General features: G+C 38.7%; 1 protein-coding gene across 1 annotated transcript in view; it reads left to right on the top strand.

Moving 5' to 3' along the window:
* Positions 1 to 26,079, top strand: part of GMDS (GDP-mannose 4,6-dehydratase) — a 430,384-nt gene that overhangs the window by 49,549 nt on the left and 354,756 nt on the right. The window contains exons 2-3 of the mRNA XM_075493943.1: positions 20,928 to 20,972; positions 24,656 to 24,743. Of these exons, the coding sequence (XP_075350058.1) occupies positions 20,928 to 20,972; positions 24,656 to 24,743 (133 nt within the window). The remainder of the gene's footprint in view (positions 1 to 20,927; positions 20,973 to 24,655; positions 24,744 to 26,079) is intronic.

Below are 26,079 nucleotides of genomic sequence, written 5' to 3'. Positions count from 1 at the left end.
TGGCTAGCTTTTTTCTTATTTTTACCCTCTGCTTCTCTTGTTCATCTTAACTTACTAAGAATCAGGCTTGGCATCGCCTTCCCCTTTTTTGCAACCTTCAAGCACAGAGGAGGATCAGAGAACTCCTGCTGTTGTTATGTTTGGTGTCACAGAGGACATGGAAGAAGGAAGCTGAACTTAATGTGTGGTGCACGGTGAAAAAAATTTATACCTCTTTTTTTCTCTGTCCTTTTGGCTTGCCTTTGCATGCTCTCTCTGCATACATATACATTCTCAGTTCCTATTTCAGTGTCTTCATTGAAATCTTTGGGGACAGATTAACACGCTATTTAGAACACAAACTCCAATTTGTGCAGTAATATTTGCTTCTCAGCATTGAGTTCCTGTCACTCTTCATTGAATCTTATTCCTTCTTTAGGGGAGAGGGTAGACTCTTGTTTACCTTGGAGGCTATCAAGCACATACAATTATATGACCCAATATCATGGTAGTTAAGAAGCAGAGAAACTAAAGAGTATATTTTTGATGGGATATTGAGCCCTTTGAGCAATATTTGTTGTCAATACATTTGAAGATACTTTAAGAAGATAGTCACTAATGTGAATTGATGTTTACTTGCAACATACTAAAAAAAAAAAGGCATGCCATAAAATGTAGGTTCTGAATAATATATAAGGGCTAAGTAGAGTTACATGCCATCAAGTTTGTCTAGGATATCAATCTGACTTCAGTATTTATGAAACAGGACCAAATCTGGCATAGGTTTTTGATATTAAAATGAGCCTTTATTTCTGCAAAGTCAGTCATAAAAACAAAGTAGTAACTAAGGCATGCTGTGTCTGAATCTCTCTCGCCAAGTAAAATAAGCACCTTCCAGCAATTTACTTGGAACAGGAGAATCTTGACAGTATGTTTTGACTTGCCTTACACCTGCATTCAGAGGGGTATTGGAAAAACCTGTTTTGAGAAGGGGTAGGGGAAAGAAGTGATGGCTCAATTTGAGGTAGAACCAACCCCCAGTCAGTTGATCTTATTTTGAGTATTTCTCTATCAGCACTTTTAATTGCTTAATTTAATAATTTCCAGGCAGAACAAGCAGGCTGGCAATTTCTATAATGTTCCTTAAATCTTCAGACTTTCATTCTGTAGTGAACTGCTTTCAGAGCTCAGTTTTGTCCTTCAGTTCTTTACTAAATCTTGTTCTCTAGGCTACTCTTAATGATGGGCAAGGGCAGATTTGTAAATTATATTAACTTCCCTTCAGAAGGACTTGTTTAATACCATAGGAATAATTGCTGCATCGGAGTATTATGCATACTCCACTGGCATGTGACTAGTAAAGCGATTCAATCATTATTTTTTAAAACACTGCATAAAGAAAGCAACTCTTGCCTAACAGATAAACCTTTTAGCGTATGCTTCTAATAAAACCATTAGCTTATTTGCTTGCAACAAAACAGTTGCTTTCATAGGCCCTTCTTATAAGAATCCTTTGATATCTTATTATTAGGAAGCAAACACTGAAGAGGATTAGTTTGTTGGCATGTTTGCTGGAATGCTTCCGTTAGGCTTTGCTTGGACTTTATTTTCCTGCTGTCTCCCTGTCTTTCCATTTGTCTCTGCCTTTTAATTCTGCAGTGCAACTGGATATCAGGTCTATATTTTTTTCTGTGCTTTAGTTATGTGTAAAATTTACAGGATTCAAGTGCATTGCAAGAACACTGGATGGCCTGTTTTCTAAAAATAATTGAGATTTACTTGAAAATACTGATGCCTATGCGATATATACCATATGCTATGGATGTAGGCCGTATTCTAAAGATGATAGTGCAGGTGGTTGAAAGAACTGTAAATTTTCTTACAGAAAATGTAAGAGGATATTATACTCAGGTAATCCTAATCAGGTAATCCTAATCAGTAATCTAAATTGAATGCTTAAAAAAAAAAAAAAAATGACCTGGCATCCCTAGCTTGCAGATTTCCAACAGCTGTTGCCAAGAGGTGGTATGTTTGGCAGCTTCTGTGTGTTAACCTTTTAATCTCATTCACGGTGAGATTAAATGCATTTATAATTTTTACTTTTTCTTGGAAATGAAATCCCCAAATGCGGAAGGCTATAATGATGCAATCTGAAGTCTATGGATGGAGACCTTTTTTATCCTGCTGCTGATTTTGGCTTTCCAAAGCATGGAAGTTTTGTGGGACTGACGTGACTGCCAGTTTTTTAAGTAGGGTCCTCGGTGCCTAGAATGGGCTCATCAGGGCAGTACTGAACCCGTTTAGACTATTCCTGCCATTGCTGCCTGTGAAAGTGGACAAAGACAAGTACTCAAGCTTTTAGTTTGGGGAATAGGGTTGAAAGCAAAATGTGGAAGTGCAGAAGTCCCCTGCTTCATAGTTGTGACCCTCTTCTAGGGAAAACTAGCAGTTTTCAAATACTTCTGGTACCTTTGGAATTAAAAAGGAGTAGCTAGCAATGGGTTTAATATCTGCTTGATACTTTTTCCCCATTTGGATGATGGTTTTGGAATTAATGATTTCCAACTAATACCCTGTTCTTCAGCACCATGCAAACTTGCTTTGAACCGTGCATTGGAGAGTGGAAGTTGAAAATGTTGGAGTTTACTTGTGGTTTAGTCCTTAGTTTAAGGGGTCAGCGTTTGGAACCAGAGAACCATGACATATAAAATGATATAAGAGCTTGGAAAGGTAAGGAAGATACTAGTGACTTAGAGCCTGTGAACCTTTGTCTATCTTCTAAAGGAAACAAGTAATTTTTAAAATTTGTCTTCCTTGAGTCCTAGATTCAAAGATTTTAAGATTTGAAGAACCTTTTGCAAATGCCAGTGACAGTAGCCTGAGCAATTTTTGCTCCCTCCTTTCCCTTTGTGGAAAGGGAATGGTTATTTTAAGTCCTACCAAAGCTCATTGACTTTTTTAGGGGTAGGGCCAAAAAAAAAAAAGTCCTCAATGCAATGCAAATCTGATTACAATAACAAGAATGCTGTTTTTTTACATTGTAAAAATGATAGCCGAGTCACACTGCTTATTTGCCAGAGCTGAATATACTTTTACTCTGTTAAGGTTGAAGGGGGTATTTGGTATGACATGTACTTCATTAACACCTCATTTTTCTTACGGATGGATTGTCCCTGAGGTGGTAATTTAATTGAAAAACCAGTGGTATTGCATAGGGTTTTCTTAATTTAAAAAAAAAAAAAAAAGGCAAACAAAATCCCCACAACAAAATCCCCAGACTCTTTTACTGTGAGAGACCAGTCTCTGCTGTCAGTCTGGGTTCAGGTAGGTTGAAATGTCAGTCAGTCTTCTGTAGGAATTGAGGAAAGGAGGCTTCCTTTTGAATGCTGACGAGTTGTTTACCAGGAATATCCAGAAGGAGCTGTGGGCTCCTTCTCACTGGTTTCCAACACAAGCCATCGATCCAACTCTTATTTACTGTCAGCTACAAACTGTGAAAGTTCAGCTCTTTTTGGAATTGATCCAGTATTTTGATTTCCTTTATCTATTGCCAAAATAGTGAAAAGTTTTTGCACCAGGTTAGAGCTCCTTTGCTCCTCCAGTTTTCCTGTCTTGCATCGGAGCAGAACCATATCGAGGTTTTCATACCTGTTTTGTTGTGCAAGTTTGATTTCTTTATATTTATATACATGCCAGCACAAACAAACATTTAGAAAAGGTCTGAGTGTAATCAGCTTGCAGCAGAGTGACAGCGTGTAAGTTTTCCTGTAGAAACTCAGTATTTCAGTTGCAGTGGGAGAGGACAGAGTTAATCCTCTTTCTCCAACATCTGTTGTGTATTTTATATTTGCAGGTGTGAGAAGATGTCTACAAAAGAGTAGCTTAGCTGATGTCATTATTTTAAAATTATTTTTTATTAAAATGAGTGTTAACTTACAGCTAAACTTTGACTTGCACATTGTTTTTCTGTAATTTCAAACAGTGACTGAAAGATTGGTATATTGTGCCAAAACCAAAGGTGTCACATCAAGTTGTAGCCAAACATTTTCTGCTCTGGGGACCCATCAGTGAAGAATTGCTGTTTCTCATGGTCTAGTGATACCTTTTCCAGCCCGGGCTCTACCACTGGTGAAGGAAAGAAGCTTAAAATAAAAAAGGAGGAAAAACAAACAAACAAAAAACCCGACCGAAACACCTCCCAAACAACAAAACAAATGCTATTCATATGAGATGAAGGAAGATATAGCCATTTGATGACAGATGAATCATCATGTTGGTGCGTTATTCCATTAATCCTGAGTATAATCATAGGAACTAACTGTAGAACAGTATGAAGGTGACTGGTTAAATTGAGATCTTGAAGAAAGTTTCTCTGCTTTCAAAATGGAGTGATGTGGCCTTCATGTGCATCTTTTAAATGAGAACACCTGTTTTTTTTAATGCAATGGATTATCTGGGAAGTATTTTAGGGGTCTGTGATCTGACATTGGTTCTGAAGTCTGTCTTACCCTCCGTAGTATGTGAGATAATCTTTTGTCAAGTCTATTCAAGTTTTAAAATAGACTAATGACTTCAGATGTCTTGATGAAAGCCTAGCAGGAAGGTACTTGCAGCCTCTGCTACAGACCTGTTAAACTGTGCTGCGCTCTGTGTTTCCATCCCTGGATCTTGGTGGTGTCTGTGATACCCAAGGCTGTGCGCTCTGCTGTTCAGCTGCAAGTTGCAAGAAGTGGTGTTGATATCTTAATTCTAGATTATTTCAGAGGTGGAACCCTATGCCTATATAAATAACTCAACCTACCTGGTACTGAAGGATCCGGAGTTATGCTAGCATTGCATTATACTTTGAAATACAAAGGAAAGATTTGATTACTTTATCTGAAAGTAATTTGTTCTGCTTGGAGTATTAACCTGCTGTGACTAAGTTTTGATCTTAGTCTTCAGTCTACCTGCTTAAGACTGCTTCTAATTTGAGGGAATGTGTTTCCTCTGAGCGAGAAGTGGATAGACACATTTTAATTGTACTGGACTGAAATGTTGCTGGGGAAGTACAAAGTAATGTCTTTGTGGTAGCTAATATTGCTGGTGAGCATTGAAAAATTACTGGTCTTCAGTCTGAAGGATTGTATCTGTGCTACGCTGCGTGGTTCTTAGCTAGTTCATGGGGTTTGGGGATGTATGCTATTGTAAGCAATGTATGGATGTAAGCAATAGCTTTTTGTATGCTATTGAAAAACAAAGTGAAGGTCCACTTCCTTTTTTCCTTCCTTTAGTCTCTTTTCAGGTTGTGCTTTTCATGAGTATGAAGGCTAGTATCCTTCAGACACCCCATCAGTCTGTACCATTTTGGAATACTGTAATGCTTAAAACTGTTCTCATTTGTTTAACAGCAACTGGGAAGGTTAAAATACTTTTCTTGCACTTACATTCAGTTTGTTGAAATGAAATGATCATTCAAAGACTAATAGTAACACACAAGCCCCCTGCTTCAAGCAACTGGGAGTATTTTTGATTGAGAGTTGCAGTAAATACTGAAAATGTGTTTAATGTAGTTCTCACGTATGGAATTTTCTGTAGTAGAGATCATATTTGTGCATCTGCAGTTCATGGATTAGTAAAAACTTGATTGTGGTTCTAGAATTTGGTAATTCTGAAGGGTTCTTGAGCTGTTTTCTACCCTTCAGCAGATCCCATCTTTGGGAGGCATAACTGAATTAAAGCACCTTGGATCATTTTTCTTTCCCAACACAGGAAATGTGTGGCTGGGCTTATATAGCCTTTCTCTTATTAAAGCCCTGCAAAGAATTTCCATGGGTCTGAAATTTTACGAACAGTTCAGGGTAGTTACATAAAAGAGAAATGTTCATTTTAAATACATTCTAAACTTTCTCCTTACTTCTGTGTTGTCTTTTTCTTGTAAATTAGGCAATGTATGGAAGGTAAATTGAAACTGAATAGTTCATACCATAACACTTTTCCCCATAATTCACTATAAAGTATTACACAACTCTTTCTGTGAACACAAAATATGACACACTGAAGCTTGGAGAATTAGAACAATTCTAAGAATAAGGCATTCCTGTTCAGCATCTAGCGTACTTAAACTTCTCTCTATTTCCCCCTCCTGTTTTGGTAATAACTTGTAGCATTTTTGTGTGTGATAAACTAGGCCCTTAACAAGTTTATTTTTACTGGCATAAGAAAGGTAGTGTACAATGGCATATATAGCAGTAGAGCTATATAAATTCTAGCTGGTTTATTTTAATAACATATTCCCAGTTCATGGGTATTGACAATTTGCTCATAAGAGGGTCAAAAAGAAGCTGCTTCTCTTAAGAAATAATGATGAAAACCTTCCAGAAATGTTGCAATATTCCTGTATAGGCTTGAACTCCAGATGGAGAAAAGAGGCAGGAGGATTGCTTTAGACAGCAAGCTTAAGTTTTTAGGCCAGTTATTGTGGTGATATCAAGAGGAAATAATTTTATAAAGGAGAAGGCCAGAGAAAGAAGTGATGAGATGCAATAGAAGGTCTTGCCAGCTGTTCTACAATGTACTCAATGACTGTTGACAGGGAAGCTGAAGGTTTCTTTCTGAGCCTTTCAGTTGATTTAGTACTGCTCCCTGACTCAGTTACCCCATAGGTCTGTCTTTGTTTCCATGCTCTATCTATAAAACATTATTAGTGTCAGTAAAATAATCCATTGAAATTGTGAATTAATTAAAAATGGTCCCACAAAACACTGTCAAGGGCCAGTTAGCTGAATAATCCTTGAATGAGCCATGGGCAGTGGATCCAATAGAGGCTGGTAAGGTTTATATTACCTTAATAGCCTCTTGATTTTTCAGTCAAGCTGTTCTTCTGGATTTCAGCAAACCTGTTCAATTCAAAATGTGTTGGTGCAGCCACCATACTGTTTCCAGCAATCGTAACATCGGTTTGTTCATTCTGTTCTGTAAAAACACATTTGAATGTGCCACTTTATTAATATTTCTGCAATTAAAAAAACCTTCCCTTCTTTCCCCCTTCTAACAACAGGGTAAGCTTGCCTAAGAATTTCTGCTGGGACATGTGCTTGTATACATGTTTTAATCAGTTTCATTCCTGGTACCTGTTTTCAGGACTGTTTGCATATGTTGCTATAGTATTTGAGGGTGTTTTATAAACAGTCTTATGCATAATCATTCATCTTATGCTTATGGCAAAAAAAGGCTTAAAACCAAATTTAAGTTGCTTGGGTGAGATCAAACACAAATCATGCCAGAGGCAAAAGTTGAGTCCCCATAGGACTGTGCATGTTTTGAACTAGGAGGGACAGTGCAACTAAACCTTTACCTCTTGTTACAACAGCACCTTCAGAGCTTTAGTTCTTTTCAGGAGAATGACACAAAAATTGTGGAAATGACTTTGCAATTTGCACTTTAACTGCATGGCATCAGCAAGAATAATTGCTTTTACTCAGCCTTGCTATGCATTAAAACGAGAAGAAAAGGGATTCCTTTCAGTATCTTGCACTACTAGTCTAGCCAGGATGCATTTTTATTAGGATTTTCCTCAAGCTGTAAATAAACATAGGCAAAGTGAAGAACTGTCTTACAAAGATGTTATTAACCTTTTTATTAACTTCCAAAACTTTAGGAAAGCATAAATACTTGGAGATGGAGAAGGTTGTAAAATAGAGTGCATAAGATAACCGGTGTTCTGTTTGTTTTTCTTGTGGACATCTGGGACTACCAGTCCCTGTGCTTCTTGGTTCCTGACCACCTTCCACAAAGCATCATTAGGACCATTGAGTTTCAATATGGTGAATTTCACCCCATTTGATGTGAAAAGTTAAATATAAATGAAGTGAGTGCTTACAAATTACTAGCTTTTATGAAAGGGGGAAGGAAGCAGCACGATGCTATGCAATCATTGGGATTCTGTATCAATGAAGCATAAAAGAGCTAAGCTGTTGAGGGTATGGGGTGATCCAGTGAGGAATATATCCACTTATTTCTGTGTCCTTGAATGAAAACTGAATTGTCATAGATCAGAAATGCATTTGACCCCATGCATGAAATGTTTGTGCACAAATGATTCCTGATGCTGTTCAAGAGGTAGTGCTGTGCCTAGCTACTGCTTTTATGTCAACGAACTACTAAGAAAACTGCTCTTATGCAAGATAATGTGAAATGCTTTTTACTGACTAGATACAAGTTTCTTGCTTGTACCATACGTACGTAAGCATGGGTACATGGAGAAACATGTAGCTTGGCATCCTCATAGCATGAAATGCATTAAGAATGGGTACATAGATATCTGGCACCAACATCTTCGGGGAAATACTTTCATTTTAAGGAAAATAGCAGAAAAAAATTAAAATGTGACAGTAGTTGTGGGAAAACAGCATTCACTTTCTGAATAGATCTGCGCAACAACTTTCACTGCAACTGGCAATTTTACCGTTCCTGCATGTCAGCAGGAGAGTAGCAAGCTCAACCTTTGCTGGTCCCATCCCAGTAATTTTGGATAAATTCTTGTGCCACACTTCAGCAGGATGAGCACCCCTCCTTGCCTGCCTGTCCTTATAGTTGTGGGACCCCTTCTGTTTACCTTCTGATGCAAACTTTAGTCACTTGATGGCTAAATTAGTTTGCCAGGTTGAGATTGCCCTACAGAAGCACATGAGAATACTTGGAAATATTTTCTTTCAAGTTCGAACATCCCTTCATGTAAACCACTGTCTTGAGTAAAATAGAAATATCTGGAAAAAAACCAGAATGTTCTCCCTATGGATCTAGAACTGTTGTCATCTTTAGAAACAAGCAAACTTTCTAAAAGATCTAGAAAAGTTCATATTCCCATCACAGGACATCCAGATACGCATGGAGTGTTTGAATTGCAACACGTGGCTGACTGCTGCGTAGGCATCCAGCCAAAAGGAGCAGCTTTGCACTAGCTAGCACCCTTCTAGCCTGTCAGTTGGCCAAGTTGTTCTTGGAGAAACAAAGCAATATTGACAAACAAGATGTGCAAACATGAAGCCACAGTTTTTATTTGGAATTCTGCCATGGGAGCAGCATGTGTGTAGCTGGAGGACTGCCTGCGTCTATGGAAGGTCTGTACACAGCGGATGGCAGAGATGACTGCAGTACTAATCACATCTCTGAATGAATGAGATGTAGTGCTGTGAGTCAGGCAGCGTGACTGGCCTCTGAGAGGGAGGGAAGGGGTGTAGCTGTGATGCCTTAGATCCTGAAGGCGGAGTTTTATTATCATCTCAGAGCAGTTTGTTGTACACTTCTTTCTGGGTTGCAATAAATCACATAACTTCCTCCAAAATGCCTGCTGGTGCGATGTCATTTAAGCAGAGTTTTCTGTGAGGATAGAGTAGTTAAGCTAGCTGTCTGGTTGTATACACCTACTGGTTGTCAGCATGTTCACTAGTACAAAAACATTCACTAATACTCTTGAGACAATCTTCAGTGTATTTCCAGATGCCCTAAATAAAGGCAATCAGGCCCTGAAGAGTAAGGATGCTTATCTAAAGGGTACCATGTAGTATAGTTTGATCAGGGCACAGGTCATATAATCAGGTGCCTAAATAACAGTCCTGTTATGATGCCTCTTCAAGCTTTCTAAATAATAGATAACCCTCAAGGGGAAGGATAGGAGGAAAATGGATGATGCCCCTTTTCTTGGAATGAGGCAGAGGAAGAAGACAGATGGTTTGATGCCGAGTAGCTTGGTTGATGCAGCGATGAAGAACTCCTTAAGAGCTGCTCGAATTAGTTTTCCATGTGTGGTGTAGTTCAGTATGGAAACTTCCTTTTTCTGCCTGCTTTGAGCATATTGTAGTGATTCAGTGCATAAGCGTTTAAGAAGATTCATAAGGTGTAAGGTGCAGTTTCTTGACTTCTGTCTGTTGTCCTTATTTGCTGGACGTGTTGGCTCAACCTAGGCAAAAGCCAGATGGGAGGTGAACCTGCAGATGTGAAGCAATGGAAGACTATTCCAAATAGTCAGCTGTATGGTGGTGTTAATCTGTAATTCTTAATAGCAGTAAAAGGAGGACCTGTGTACTTCATTTTAGGAACTGCTTATGTATACCTATATCTAATAATCTTCTCCTAGGGGGCTTAGTGTATTGTTCAAAGAGAGGGGCTGTTTTGAGTCCCCATGTTTCTGAAAATAAGGCCCTCTTGCCCTTTGCTGTTATATTTACACTCGATGTTTGACAAAACCAAGAGTTCTCTTCCTGTGCCTGCTATGGGAATTTTAAGTGTTTCTTAAAAAAGATAGGATGTTGCCATTTTTAAGTGCCAGTGATGTTTGTAATAAAAACTAGGTATTATTTTCTTCACGTTTGCCTTTTTGCAAAAACTGCTGTGTTTGTTCAGTTAAAGTGTACCCTCATGTCTCTTGGCAATTAAATTAAAGAATTTATGAATTTTAAACAAGTAACATTCTGATACTGGCTTTGGCTTTGGTAGGCTGTTATTAACGTAATCAGGAATAAATGTAACAGAACAGTTTGCAAACTGAGAGAGACAGGGAGGTTTCCGTAGTATTTCCTGTAGTTCCTAGGGTGCAAAGCGATTCAAACGAACTGCAAAGAAACCTTGAGATTAGAGGAAATTACTATGAATACAGACAAAATGACTAAAATGTGTCCTATGTACTCAGTCTCTCCACAGCTTGTAAAATCAGTTAAATTTAACTAGTTTCAGGTTTTGTGGAACAGCAAATGAAAGAAGTTAAAGAAAGAAATGTTTGTGACAAGCTCTTTAAAGTAATTTGTTTTGATGCTTCTTAAATGCTTCTTTGTGAAAGTTTTAAACAGTTCTTCTGGTTTTGGAGATCCATGCAAAACTGCATAATTCCTTGGAACAAAACCGATGTAGAAATATTTAAACTATACAATTGCTTTACCTTGATATAGCTCTGTCCTAATCTTAATTTAGGAAGCTGTTCATGAAAGCTAGCTAGCTGAAAGAATTCTTTTGATAACCGCACTTGAAGATGATACAAGGGGTTATTGCAACTCAAGCTGCAGGTGATTTTTTTAATCCTGTATGAATTGAAGGAATGAGTATTTTGCCAGCAGTTTTGTAGTAGTTGTCTATTCCAAATCCTGTTCCTGACAGATAGGATAAGCAAACGTGATTGCTCGCTTTCCCTTTCTAGTTCCCCTCAGACAAGAACCTTGGCAATTAATGAAACTGGGTGGGTTTTTTCCCCTTTTGAAGCTGACAAGGGAAAGCTGTGAAGTTGGGTACACAAGGCATTGTACGGTATCTGTAAATATAAGGATGACCTTCTGCAACCTTCTCTGAAAAAACACTGCATCCTTTTGCTATCGCCTAGATAATCCTTATCCTGCTTGGCTTCTCGCCACCAGGAAGCTCAGTCCATGTGGCATCGGAGTGCTTGATTAGCAAGAGCGGCCATGTGGAACAGAGGTATCGGGTCCAATGTCCAATTTCAATCAATCTATACTTAAATGTTTTTAACATGAATGCATTTATTACGTAGTTAAGCATCTTCACTAACAGCTGGTTTTGCTTACAGAGGAAGGTAGGCACTGTCTGAATTAATAGTTCTGTTCATTCAATCAGGTTTTACCACAGAGTCCATGTATTTAATTTATTTACAATTATACTATAGAAGATATATTGTGTATTTAAAAAACCCCAAGTCCTAGACTGTAAAAAAAAAAAAAAAATATTTTTTTGGAAGCATATTTACTCTTGCTTTAAAATATCCGACAAAATGTGAAGCTGCTTCTGGGCACAATAGAAACATGTTGCAAAACATGAAATTCTGGCAAGTGTTATCTTTGGAAAAACTGGTTAAAAGCACTGTATTCAAATCTTTGTAGACTGTGTGTCTTTGCTAATTGTTTCTCTAGATTTTTTTTTTGTGAGGACAATATTTTGGAAGGCATGGGAAGAACTTGTCATCTTAAGATTCCTATGATTTTTGTTTTTTCAATGAATGGAAGTGTAGCTTTATTTAGGACTCAAAATACATAAGACCCCTATTATGGGGAAGAAGAGCATGTGTGTAGAGTGAACATTAGGGAACAACTCTTAAGAGCTCTCCTGTTACATTTCTCTCCTATTACTGTTTCTTCAGTTTCTCCTGAAGAAAAGATGATACAAATAGCCAAGTAGAGTCATCTAAAATGTAACATTTTGGTCCAAATAGTGATATCCTTTCACAAGAGTTTAGCTTTGGGATTTCTGTCGGGTTTTTCTTGTTTGTTTTGAAATTTCAGTAGGATATTTCCTTTTCTATTCCATCGCAAAAGTATCAGGAAGTTTATTGGTGTGATAGGGGCTTTGACTCTTACTGTATCCCTTCCTGGTGTAAAGGGAAATCTGAGGTGCCCAGACCTCTGGGATGATGATGATCACACTTAAGCTTGCTGGTCTCTTGGCCACTCTGAATATTCACAACTGTGGAAAGTGTTGGGTGCCACCTTTTCAAGACCTCTGTTATTGGGAAGTGTGAGAACTTTGAAATGAAAAGGTGGGAAATGCATAAACAAGCAGAGTCCCTGAAAAATCTGTTTGTGCTTCAGTAGATGACAGACCAGTAAAAACTGGACTCCCACCATGCTGACTAGGAGAGGCAATACCTTAACAGAGTAATGATCGGTTGCAACACAAGCTGTCCTGTCCTGGAACTTCAAATGTCTGGGAAGCAGAGTGGTTGCTCCCATGACTTGCAGACCATATCATTGCAGGATCAGTGCTTTTCTTCCACCCAACCAAATATTGCAAGACTGAGAGCTGCTAAAGCTCCGACATACCCATCAAGCATTCCTGACTGCATTTTCAAATTTCTAACCATGCAAACATTTAAGAAAATAAAAGTTGTCTTACTGTGCACTGCTTCTCTACTCCAATTGGAACATGCTTTCTTTCTGGTTTTGTGTTTCTCTGTAAATAAATCGTATTTCAGACTAAATTGCTATGTCCATATGTAAAGCCGAGTACAGAAGAATGAAATAAAAACCTTTTTCCCTGTTTTCCCTGTCTGCACTCATTTACCTCTCCTTCATTAGGCTGTGGTCTCATGCAAACAAGATAGCAAGTGTGATGTTTATTTTGGTTTCTCTCAAATACCTGACCTTGCACCCCGTTAGGAAACAATGTCTTGGGGTAAATGTAAAGTAGTATAAACTCAGGCAGTGAGCAGCAGTGGTAGAAAGCCTGCTGAGCATCAGTGTGAGAGGCTGGTGCTACAACGGTGAAAGCAGCTTTAACCTCAGCAGCTGTAGTAGGCGGCTGCAGCAGCAAAAAAAATACACGTAGCTCTGGCTGAGAGTGAGGTGGGTCCATTATTTCTGGTAGGATGTGTGTTGAGCTATGGTCATAAGTTCAGGTGGCCTACCCAGTTACAGTAATAGCCATGTTACTGCTTTTGTTTAGGTTTTTCTCTGTAGGATGTTAAAGGTAAAGATGGCATGCTAAGATTTCATATTTTCCTCCTGGTGTCACTTCACAAAATTACTCATCTGTCTTACGCGTAACAGATGCTATATTTCTTCCAAAACCATTTCTGGGCTTTATGGTTTGTTACTGTGACAACTCTGAACTTTCGAATTTTGAGGTCAAAATTACTCTTCTGAGAGTGTGTCCTACAGCTTAGTTCTGGGTTTCCTGGTTTCTTTGCTCTGTGCAACTAGGTGCTGTGTGTTTGGGTTTCCAGTGGGTAGCGTTTGGGTTAGTTTGCATTTGTTGCAGATGGAGGGGTTTCCCCCCGAGTCGGCTGCAGCAGCGTTAGTCACCTAATGGGGCTGATGGGTTAGTCCGAGTACTCGAGGATGGCCAAAATGCTCAGAGCTGCTGCTGATGGGAGCTGCTGTTACTATTTTGGAAAGGTGAAAGACCATCTGATACCAGTAGCTTTTTTGAAAGCAGGAGGAAATAGGGATGGGCAAAACAATCATCTCGTGGGTTTTAAAACTGTTATGGATTTCCCATTACAAACACTATAAGTAGAGGTTTTAATTTTCTTGTGGACTGTTGTCCATATGATTTGCATTTCCATGTTTATAGACACATTCCTCCAATCCCTGTGGTTTCACTAGTGAGACAGAAAAATATAGCTAGGTTTCTCTCAAATTCAGAGTTCGTAACTGGTTTGTTTTATATTAATATACTGCAGACATTCATATTTGAAGGAAAAAGTAATGTATTATGGCTTATAATATGCATTCAGAAAAAGCTTGTTCTTTAAAATCTTCAAAAGGCTCTCTACTGACACTTTTCCTCTTTATAAAAATAGTTCGTCGGACACATCTGAAAACTAGCAGTTATTTTGAGTATCTGAATGTTTGAGCACACAGCCTGAGAGTTTAGGGGCATGATTTTTATTTTTTTCTAAAAAGCTATCAAGCACTTGACTGTTGTCACTGGGAAATTTGTGGTAAGTGTATTTGGAAATAACACATTAAGTGTCACAGGTTCCTGCAATCAGGAAAAAACCTTAGTATACTCAGTTTGATGGTGTAACTTGTTTTTCCCAAGCTGAGATGTTGGGGGGTTTTGTGTGATAGATACAAGCTGTTTGATTATTGTAGAATATCATATGTGTTTTAGACTGAAGATTTTATACTTTTAAATATCAGCACTTTAAAAAAATCAGCAATATTGCATTGACATACCTTACTGTTGTTGGCTTAAGTTAAGCCAAAACTCACAAGTGTGTGCCTCTCCTGATGGTAAGGAGCAAATCTGAATGACACAAGTTTATTCTGTTCGTGTTGGCTTTAGAGTAGTGCAGAGGTCTGTTCTTTAGACGAAATGTCTGTGCTGAGGTTCACAGTAGAATAGCTATAAATATTGATGATGTGAATAATGTTGTTTTGGATAAAGATAACTGGAGGGAGGAAGAAGAAAAACTTGTTGCTGTTGTCCGTAACTGCAGTTGCAGCTCTTAATATAATTTAATAGTTTACCAGTGGAATAGTGTGTGAGGTCAGATGGAGCTCAGACTAGGAAATAACAGGGTGATTCACTTTTCCAAATCAACTTTGCTTTTCTTTTACTTTTGAACAACTCTTAATTGAAAAAGAAGAGAGTAATGTAATTAGACTGTCTTTGTTGTTGCTAATGATAACTTTTTCTCCTGCTTAATTTTTTTGTTGTACTGCAGTTAATGCCTTACAAAACCCCTTCAATTAAATGAGGAATGTTTTAAAACAAATGAAGATTTTTTTTTTAACATTTATTGCCTTTTGATTTTTTTCTTTGACCACAGGAACAAAAGGACACTTGTTTTCCTATTCTTACTTGGCCAGAATACAAATCAAAATAGCAAAATAACTACTGCATTTGGAGGGTGGCAGCTTTAATAAATCAGTTCAATACTTCAGAGTTCATAATTCTTCCTTTTTCAGTATGGAGAATTTTTTATGAACACTTTAATGCTTTACTTCGAGTATTGCCTTGAAGACTTGAGACAAAGTGCAGCACTGTTCCGTTTATAGTAGCTGCAAAAAATTACTGATTTCCTCTGTAAATCACTGGAAATGATTAGAAGTATGCATTTTTTGGCAAAAATAACATTACACTGTATTACTGTCTTGGATTTTTTTTTTTGAAGGAAGGCTGTTTTGGAGTGCTACAAACAAATGAATAGTTGTTGTTATGGATTGTTATTAAAATTATTTAGTTGTTGCTTTAGAGTGGTGTGTGTTCCCTGCTCCAAAGGATCTGTCACCATACTCCAGCTTAATAAGTCACTGAAATAGCATTAGCATATGGCTATGCAAAAGTTTAAAATTTGATGAAGCAACAATTTATTGTGCAAGGCTACTAGTGGCATTGGTTCTGCATATTTTAATGGAAGTATAGATTATTCTTTTAAACAAGGCTAAATAAAAATGGTGACAGTGCACTGTTGGTGATGTTACTGCAGAAAGATCCCTTTAAGAAATAAAATCCATGTCCTATGGCTGAATGTGTGCCTCTTCTCTCCACACACTGTCCCCCAAACAGGTTAACTGAACCTATCAAAATTTAACTTCAGCAGAGTAGAGCTATAGTTTGTAGTTCAAAAGGAATTTAGAACTGCTGTGAATGACCTTGGTAATTGACATCATCTATAGTTTGAACTTCCATGAACTCACCTTTATAGTGTTATTCCTAAGGGCATGGCACTAGCCTTACTCAATTTTTAATTTTGTAAGTATAACCAACTTTGGTCTTTCATGTGATGGCACTTTTTTCAGAAGGAATAATGGAGTCTGAAAGCTTGGTATTTGTGACACATGCAAGTACAGAGCAGAACTATAAGCATGTAGCAAATGGACAGATATTTCATCGTACACGCCCATTGTAGAAATATCAAAAAAACACCACCTCCCTCAAACAGTCCATCTGACAGTAGGTGTGTTGCATTTTTATGTTCTCAGGCTTTATTGCTAATCCATTTGCAAATGGGCAGGCACGAGGAGTATGGGAGATGGCACAGTAGTCACGTTCTCTTCCCTGCTGTGTTATCAGATGAAGTGGTGCTTTTTGAGTGACCGTGTCTCTCGTGGCTGGGAGTCAGGTTTGGGAGTCTGGTTGATATTGGCGGCTCCGTTGTTTCAGAAAGTAGAGAGCTGGGCTGTTGGTGGACAGTTTCTTTAGGGATCTTGCAGCAGGATTTCTCACAATCCTTTGCATGGCTTTGGGATGTCCTAACATAGCATGTTGTAGGGAATGTAATTTTTACCACCATACTGTGGGGATGTTTCTTCTCAAATGTTTATACTATCCCCCTGCAATGGGAGCCCTTTCTCCTCTGTGTTATGGTCATAATACACTTGCATCACTTGTGTTAGGTTTTTAATTCCTTTTCCCTCCTGAAAAAGCACTCTATATACTTCTCCTGGAGTTCTAGGACTAGTAATAAAAAGAACTCTATTCCTCTTCCTCTTGGTCTCTTTTCCCTTGTTTTTTCATCCATCTAGTACTTTCTTCCACTCCTCTTTATTAGTAGAGAGGAGCTGTGGGGAAGAGGGAGTTGCCTTCTCCAGATTGCAAACACTCACGTAGGATGTAATCTAGTTCTTGAATCCAGGAGCTCTGTGGAAGGATGTTGGAACTGGCCATATCAAAGGAAGAGGACGAAGATGTCTTTCATTTGGGGTTGCTTTTGCAGCTTTCTCTGAATGTGTCAATATAAATCAAAAATAAGACCATTGCAAATGGAATTTCCCTGTGTAGAACAGTGCAAAATGAGATTTGGATTGTTAAACAGGTTATTTTAATTCCACTTGTTTTCAGTTTTCTGTATAAATGATCCTATTCTTTGCTCATGGATCAAGTCAAACTTGATACTTTTTTTTATTCTAGGTGTTTGTGGCAAAGCACTGTCTAACTCTTGTTTAAGTCTCAATTTCTTCACTCCATTGGAAAAGGTTTTCTTTGATAGTGTGTCAAAGCTTATTGAAGTTCTTGACATTAACTACTGTATTAAATATAAAATATTGCATCCTAAAGTTGTCTCACTCTAGTTTATGTGACTGTTTTCTTTTGTCTGGGAATTTTACAGACATGTAAGGCAGCTGCAGTTGGAAACCTGTTGCTGTATCTTGGAAGCCAGCTGAAGTATCATTCTTTGTATGTGTCTTTGTGTGTGCTTTCAAACTACTATTTGGCTGAAGGCAGCGTAGTGATTCTTCGAGTCTGATATGTCAGAGTGTACTCATGAGGAACTGTTTTAACTGAGGTCGTTTATTTAATCAGTCTTGTTAAACTGCTTTGACCATTCAAGCTGGTCTGACATATCTGTGCAGAGCCATGTCTCATTGCAATCCTACTTAAAGGCAGTTTGTAGGGTGTTTCCTTTTAAGACTGATGTTTTGGCCACAGACAAAAGGACCTACTTCTGTCTTCTGACGTTTTGTCGATCTGCTATAAACTGAATAGCAATAGCTGGGTACTTCAGCAAAAGTAAGCTCTCAAATGTGACAACACTTCTAAAGTAGAATAGCATATTGCCCAGTGGAGGGAACACAGTAACTAAGCGCTCTAATCTGTATAGACCGTGGTTTTTCACCTGCCTTTTGTGGCTGACTTTGGGGAGTAGGGTACCTCAACAACCAGACTGGGCTCTGGGCGTACTAATGCCTTGCTGGTTGCATGTGCTCACTGCCCCCTAAGCTGGTATTGGGTTTTTTTCAGTATTAAGGAGGACATGATTTAGACTGATAGTCTTGGGGTAAAACACTCAGCGAAATAGGATCAAGGTGATTATAAGCATTTCTTACAAAAGGGAAGGCCCTGCCCTCCAGTCCCCAACTTCATGGATCGGACCAAGTCACACGCTTCATGCTGGCCCATTCCTACTCGGATGCAAACCAGGAATGGATATGGTTGGCAGCATGTGGCTCAAAGCAAAATCTGCTAGCCCTAACAATAATTGAGATTTGTTGCTAAACACCTAGTTCCTCTAATATTTCTTTCCTGGTTTAGCGACTCCTGAATCTTGAAAGCTCTGTTTGTAGTATAAATGGAAATCAATAGCTTTGATAATACAATTTATATGCATAATGTAGTCTCCTATGGATAAAGGTTTAAATCAATTAATAGAGCTTACTTAATGTTATTTACTCCTTGATCTCATTAGGAAAAGGTGGAAGCTGTACTAGCCTTACAAGCTGCAAACTCTTTGACACTTTGATCGCTGTTCTGATTGCTGTTCACATTGACAGCTGCTGTACTGAAAAGAAAAGGAAGGGAAACGTGAAACCTGGGGCTGTGTGTGATATGGTATCGCAGTGCAGGACAGCATGAATCTGCATTGTGTGCAATTACCAGACAGTAAATCAGCTGTGCTGTGCTAGAGCCAGAAACCAGTAGCTTTCACACTTACTGCCTGTTTCCCACTCATTGTAAAGCCCTGCCCTATCACTTGATAGGCCTGGAAAGGAAGCGCAGAGGAAGCGAGTGCCACTGCTGGTTCAAAATGTTCCAGGGCGACTGGAAAGTTTGAGCAATGGCCTGGGTGAGAAGAACAAGACCTTATTGACAGGGTTCAATCCTAGTCAAGTCTGTTTCCCATCAACTTCCTAAGTAATCACAGCCTTTCTTTTTTCATCTCCTTTGCACTCTCTGGGTCTCCCACTTACACCTCCTTTTTATTTTATATATTTATTTATTCTAGTGGACTGAGCAACCAAGGAGAATGGGGAAGTTTTCTTCCCTCTGATCCACCCCTGCTAAATCCTGGAGGAATTACTAATGAAAAAGATGACAACTATGTTAAAGGTAGCTGTCATCCTCCCCTTTGCCCCCATGTTTCTCCAGAGTTTCCATTGCATATTCTTTGAATTTCTCCTTTCGATAGGGTCTTGTTGTTTTCATTTGATGTACAGAAATATATACTGTTCCAGTGATGCCATGGCACATGTGGTTTGTCACGTTCTAGATCAGCTGGCGTCATAGACTGAGGGCTGTTGGGTTATGGCTCTGTAAAGTCATGTGAACACACACATATATATGTGGTGGGAGAAGTAAGTAAGCTGAGACTATCTTTCTTGGTTTCAAGCTCTTCTAGACTGTGTAAGACTTTATGAAACATTTATACCATAAAGTCACTCATTTTTTCTAATTCTGCAGTTTTAAACATACAGCAACGTGCCCCTTGTACGCTGCACCACGCCATTTTGCGTAGTTTTATGCACGATTTTGCCATGAGTGTAGTAAGCAGTTTCCACTGGCAGCCCTGCTGCTCTAGGGCCTCCTACTGCATCTCAGATTTCTTACCTCAGTATGTTATTCTCCTTAGGCTGTCTATGAGACAAGAAAAGTTCATTTCATCTGAGGTGAGAGGGGCTTTCCTCTGGAGAAACATGCTTCAAAAAGAGGACCAAAGAGGCATCTGTTTAGTTTTGCCCTTAAATGTCTCTGGCCATGATCACGGCAGAGCCGTGTAACAGAGTTTAAGCATGTAAGCATAGGTGGTATCTCATGTTTTTATGGTCTTTCTGTAGCAAGTCAATAGACTGGTGGAATACTCTCGCATATTAAAGGAACAACCAGTTCAAAAAGACAGTGAAAAGATGCAGACTCTTTGGGCACGGGTAGTATTCACTGAATTGGTTAGTGAGCACTCTTCTGGAGGGGTAAACTTTGCTGGGTTTGTGATGGTGTGTACACATTTATAAGGATAATATGATGTATTGTATTTGGTAATCCTGGCAATAGTGATGCCAGGAAGATCATCTTATTTCAGGAAAACATGTGCTAGCATGTGTTTTGAAGTATTTGCTTTTGGGGAGTTTAATAATTAAAGTTTGTCAAGGATTTAAAAGGAAGAAAAAAAAACAAAAAAAAAAAAAAACAAAAAAAAAACCAACCCAAACTCTCAGCCCTCAATGATACATAAAATGTGAAAATGACTTGTATTCTGTAGTATAAATATAGGGTGCACTAGGGATGTTTTTGAAAATTCAATTGGTCAGGCAGGCAGAATTATTGTGCCTTCAGAAGGCTTGTGGAAGGAGCGCATGTGCAAGGGAGACACGAGCATGACACAGTGCTCCAGAGGCATACCAGTTTGCAGAGTATGCCAAGCTTGCACCAATTTTTCTAGAATGTTTTTCCTTCCCTATCTCCAAAATAGATCAAATTCAGTAACTGTGGTTAGGATATTTTGGAAAGAAGTCCCCAGGCGCTTTATAATGGAACTTGGGAAGAGATTCAAGAGACGAGAGATCTGAACCAGCATTTGTAAGCAAGTTGTCTTAAAATATACTGCTTAATCTGAAGTTAACAAAAAAGCGTCTACAGTATTTTTAGGTCAGTGTATAAATATGGAGAAATCAAAGTATATGCTTGTTACCTGGTCAACTCACTGCACATTTTTTTTCTTCCTTTTTTTGAGACCTTAACCAGTCCAACTCTCCTAGGCCTATTCACTATGTTTCTAACATTTTCCTACATCTTACTCTTCCCAGGATGGATCGTACTTGGCTGAGTTCCTGCTGGAAAAAGGCTACGAGGTGAGTGACTCGGTGACCAGCTGTGGGCTGATGGAGTCATTTGGATGCTGCAGCTCCGGCTTCCTCTGCTTCTGTCCTTCTCTGTGTATGTTTTCCACTCCAGCCCTAGATAACAAATCAAAACTCCGGAGAGGAATGTGCAACATGGCCTGTAATCATGCCAGCTTATTGTACTATTTATCATCTAGTGTCCACTGGTGGATTCCCTCTTCTCCTCGGGGTATAGCTGCTTTGCATGTTTCCCGCCAACTCAGATAAGCAGTGACCTGTGAGAGCCAAAACTGTAAGGAATTAGGGAATAATTTATGAGGCAATGTACCACATAAAAGAATAAGAATCTCTTGTTTGTTCTCTTCTCTCCCCCCCACTAAAGGCCCTTTTATTTTGGCAGTTATACTTCAGCAATGAAAACCTTGCATTTTGCTTTCTCTGTTTAAAAAGCAAAAAAAAAAAACCCCAAAAAACCCCAAACCCAAAAATATACTTTGGTAGTGTGACTTTCCACCCCTTCTCTTGGATTACTTATATTCTTTCTTAGCACATGATTTTCATTTACCTTTTTCTTAAAATAAAGGGAGTCTGATTGCTTACTTCTTGCTGCATAACTTTCCCTGGCAAAATCATCTTTTTTTGTGGCCCAGCAAAGCAACAGTCACATTATTATGGTATGATTTGATGGTTTTGAACTGTTGTGGGCATATATGTGAGAATGTTTGTCTTAGTCATGAAAGATGCTTCCAAAATGTATGATAATAGAAGGAAAGGGGTAGTCAGATTAATCTCCCCACAATGTAGTATTTTCTGGGTGTTTAGTAAAAGCTAATGCTCATTCTAATATTGGATTGTTTTACTTCTGTTGTGATACTGCTTCACAGCTTAATGAGAAGTCTCTTCTCAGCCAGACTGCGCTTTCCATGCTTTTGCACGTGCTTAATCTTGCCCTGCTTATTCCATCCTTGCTCCTGCTTTGTTGATTGATCTGCTTATTGGTGTCGGTTTTCCGGTGTTGCAAATGGATTATTTTTACTATTTCTCCGTTCCATTTGGGGAAGAAAGATATCATTGTGGTTGCTTCTGCTACTTTAAAGGCAAAAGCACATGCTCTCTCCTAGTCCACAATGAAATTGGGAACTGCTAACTGCAGCTAAAATGAAATATAACCCTTTCCACAATAGAAAGGTTACAATAATTGGGTAGAGGGTTTTTTCTTCTGTTCCTCAACTCTCCATCTGTTTGTTGGAATTCTTTCCTGTGTTCCTGGTTAGAGACCTCTGTTCCTGAATAACTGAACACAAGAGTACACGTGATAACTGATTGCCTCCTTTAACCAAGGTGGTTCATTTGACTTTTTTTAATTTCACTCTATTTAAAGATCAAGCGCTATTGAGAAAAATCCACTGCTCTTGCATTCTTAACTAGATTAACCAGTTTGCACACATTTTGGCTTGTCACAAAGTTTACATTTCCACCTGTCCCATGCAGACAAAGGTACCTTTCATCAGTTTTTTTACGGTAATATTGCTGTCATGGATTAAGCATTTGGCAGGTTTTCTTTCTCTTGCATGTGCATACCAGAAAAAGGAGTGGGAGAAAAAAAGAAAAGAAAAAAGCTGGGTTTGCATGTATTCTTGTTATCGCTGGATGCAACAGGGTCTCTGGATTTGTTTGTTTGCTGAAGCTTTTTGAAGTCCTGGGGTGATTGCATTTAGCACATCTCATTGGTCAAATGTTGGTAGCGCAGTCATTCAGCTGACACAAAGCTCTTGCAAGCACAGTCTTTCATCAGGCTTTGAGCTGGCAAGATTTGACTTATTGGTCAATCGTGTGAACTTGAATTTCAGCATGACTTCATTCAGAGATAATTGAGAGCTCAAGAAGTCTCTCATCAGGACTTTAAGCCAAAATATTTAATTTTGCTAGAAGAGTTGTAGAGCACTTCAGTTAGCTTCGTTTAGAATAATTTGATGCTTTAAAACTGCAAAGTCTGATTTTTACTCAGCCAAACAGATATCAATTTGGGTACTCAAAATATTTCCAGCATCTCTTGAAAAAGTGAAGTTGTTATGGAGGTGTCTTTTTTTGAAAGTGTTTCTCTGTAAACCTTATGTCCCTATAAATCATCCACACATTTGATAAATAATTATTTTGATAGGGCTTTTAACTACATAACTTTGAAAATTTATCTTCATAAATTCATTGTTTGATGGAAATTTCTTTTAGGGAGCCATGTTTCTCAGTTCCACACTGATCCTCAAAATGCAAATATTTTACTCAGTTGTGGAAAGTTTCATGTTTGAATTGTAGAACAAGGTACGTTGTGAGCGTGTTGTGTGGCTGGGCACACAAGAGATTTTATGCAAGGAAATTGGTGTCATAAATTTGACTTGCAAGTTGTAAAGATGAAGCTATTCAGCTATTATCAGAGATCTTGCCACCAAAATGTCATTCTTAAAGCAGCAAACTGGTCTCACTCTACATTTGTGCATATGTTTTTACTCAGTTAATTTTGAGACTTAAAATGGAATAAAAAGTGTTTTCTGTATCAATAACCATAGTTTGTGTTACATGTAAAAACAAAAAAATAAATCCCCAAACAAAGCGAAACCAAAACACCAAACACTGCCTGTTCCTGCTGGTATATTCGCGCAGGTACAAGTTAACATGAAGTGAGAGTGAAGCGATGGCCCAACCAACCAAGTGTAGTATGCATCAAAGTGTAAGGGATCACTTTCAGAAATAAAGGGCAGGGAGAAGTGGAGGACAGTCAGATGCTGAAGCTTGATTTCACTTGTGCAAGCACAACTTCTGCAGCTGGTAACCTAAGCTAACGTGAATTTTGGCAGCAGGCATGGGGCTATCTTACATAAGGAGGAAACGGGATCAGTGACTGAACAATTTCTCTAATGTATTAGACACAAACGGGCTTTTCTTTAATGTTAGTCAGAACCAGTGGGTTTTTTTCATTGACTTATTTATCATGGCTGGCTAAAGGAAATTCCCAACCTGCGTTTCAGCCTTAGACTTGCCTGTGTGTCTCATAACCCACCGGAGAACACTGACTCATGAGGTCCACAAAACAGCACTGACTGTTCTGGCTGTTCTTCCAACACCCCAGAAAGTGAATAACAGCTCTTTTCTGAAATATATTTGGGCCTTGCAGCTGCTGCCACTTCTTTCCCCTTGTCTTTTTCTTCCCTCCTCTCCTCTCTGCCCCCTCTCTCCTTTCCCTAGCCCCATCTCCTGCTGCTGCTGTTTCCATGCCCATCATCTCTGGCTCCAGAAAGACTTTTCTGCAACCAGGGAGAAATGGTTATATTGGGATTCACATATTGCTTCTCCAACTCCAGTAACGTTAGCAAGTCTCACTCACGAGGAGATGGTGCTCTAGGGCAATTCAGTGCGTTTTCTGTACTGTGTATGATGCTTGGGCTGCTAGCAGTGTCAACAAGTGAGAAGATGAAACCACCTAAGGGTACTAAAATAAATATGACAGCATCAGAGCTCACCTGCAAGTATTTTGCTAAGATTTGGGTAACTGTCTGCCTTTAGGAATAGAGACAAGCTCTGATTACCTGATATAAGGGTTTGGCCCATGTATATGAAAAGAGTGATGATGATGATGAACACTTTCCTCTTAATGTTTACCACTTTCCTTTTGTATTTTTTCCTTGTTCAATACCCAGGTGCATGGCATCGTTCGTCGGTCTAGTTCTTTTAATACAGGCCGGATTGAACATCTCTATAAGAACCCACAGGCTCACATTGAAGGAAGTAAGCCTTTGGTTTTATATTTAAGGTTGTTTTGGGTTTGGTTTTTTTTTTTTTTTAGTCTATGGTGTGTGTTTGGTGGAGAGAGGTCCCTGGGAGTAGGAAGGGAATCCCAGTTTCCTCTACCTAAATGTTATTAATGAGTAGTTATTTTTAAGCTGTGCTTGACTTAGGATTGGTTATTTAAAAAAAAAAACAACCAAACAAAAACCCTTGATAGTTAAGCTTCCCTTTTCTCTGTTTGTGTTAGCTAGCTGCTCTATCTCAGACAGAAAAGTGACAACTTTCCTCTGATGAAAATGTGACACAAAGTATAGATACACCTGTGTGTGTGAGTTACCACGTGGGGAAAATACAAGAGGGGCCCAGGAAGGCACTTTCTGTTGTGTAGAAATGCTGACAGCGTTCACACATAGCTAGGCAGTAGCAATTAGAAAATGGCTGGGCCTGCAAAAAGCTATGTGAGGTTGAAAACGCTGAGATATCAGAATAGTAAAATAGGGGTTTTTTGAGGCAGTTCTCTTAGGCACTCCACTTCTGGTTCCTCATGAGCTTCTTAGTGCCTGGAGGTGGAGGTGACAGGAGTGGAGGTGGAAGTTTGGGGACAGCCTGTATGACAGCATGAATAAGACATGATCAGTTCTTACTGATGACAGGAAGAATAAATCTTTGGACCTTCTGAATTGCTGCACCCAAGGACATGATTACCTGTTTTCCCTGAAGGAAAGGCATTGCTCTTGGAAATTTGCTGACAATTTACTGTATTCTCTGTTACCGATGATAATTTGGAAAGCTGAAATTATCATCTTTAGAGTACGCTTTGCAAAAATTGTTTGAGTATTTTACCTTAAAGGAGGTTAACTAGTCACTTAATGAGAAGAAGCTCAAATGTTGCATGGCTCCAGTTCAGCAGAGCATTTTAACAAGCATATAGTTCTCTATTCTATGCATATTTTGTAGAGTTGTGCAGACACTGTCCTAAATAGTCCAATTTAAGGTATTGTTAACACTAAATATCTCCATGCTGTAAATAAATCTCGTGTCTTTTGAAGTCTGCTTCCCACCATGGTTAAACAAAGCCTAATTTTATCAAATTGTAATATATAATGAAAATTTTAAGATTTCACTTGATCTTTGCTTGTAATTTAAAAAAAAATATTTAATTTCTGACATAAATTCAGTGGTATTTGCTGTGAATAGTTGCTACTTACTGTACATTGCTCCTTAAAATATCTGATTGAGAAAGGGGTAAAATTGAATAAAATATCTTCATGAAGAATACTGAAACCTGTGCTTCTGTCAAGGACAATGTGAGAACTGTGTTTCCCATGACTTACAT

This window comes from Mycteria americana, chromosome 2, assembly GCF_035582795.1.
Source record: "Mycteria americana isolate JAX WOST 10 ecotype Jacksonville Zoo and Gardens chromosome 2, USCA_MyAme_1.0, whole genome shotgun sequence".
NCBI lineage: Eukaryota > Metazoa > Chordata > Aves > Ciconiiformes > Ciconiidae > Mycteria > Mycteria americana.
Note: the sequence above shows the minus strand (reverse complement) of the source record. Positions and strands in the feature narration are given on the sequence as shown.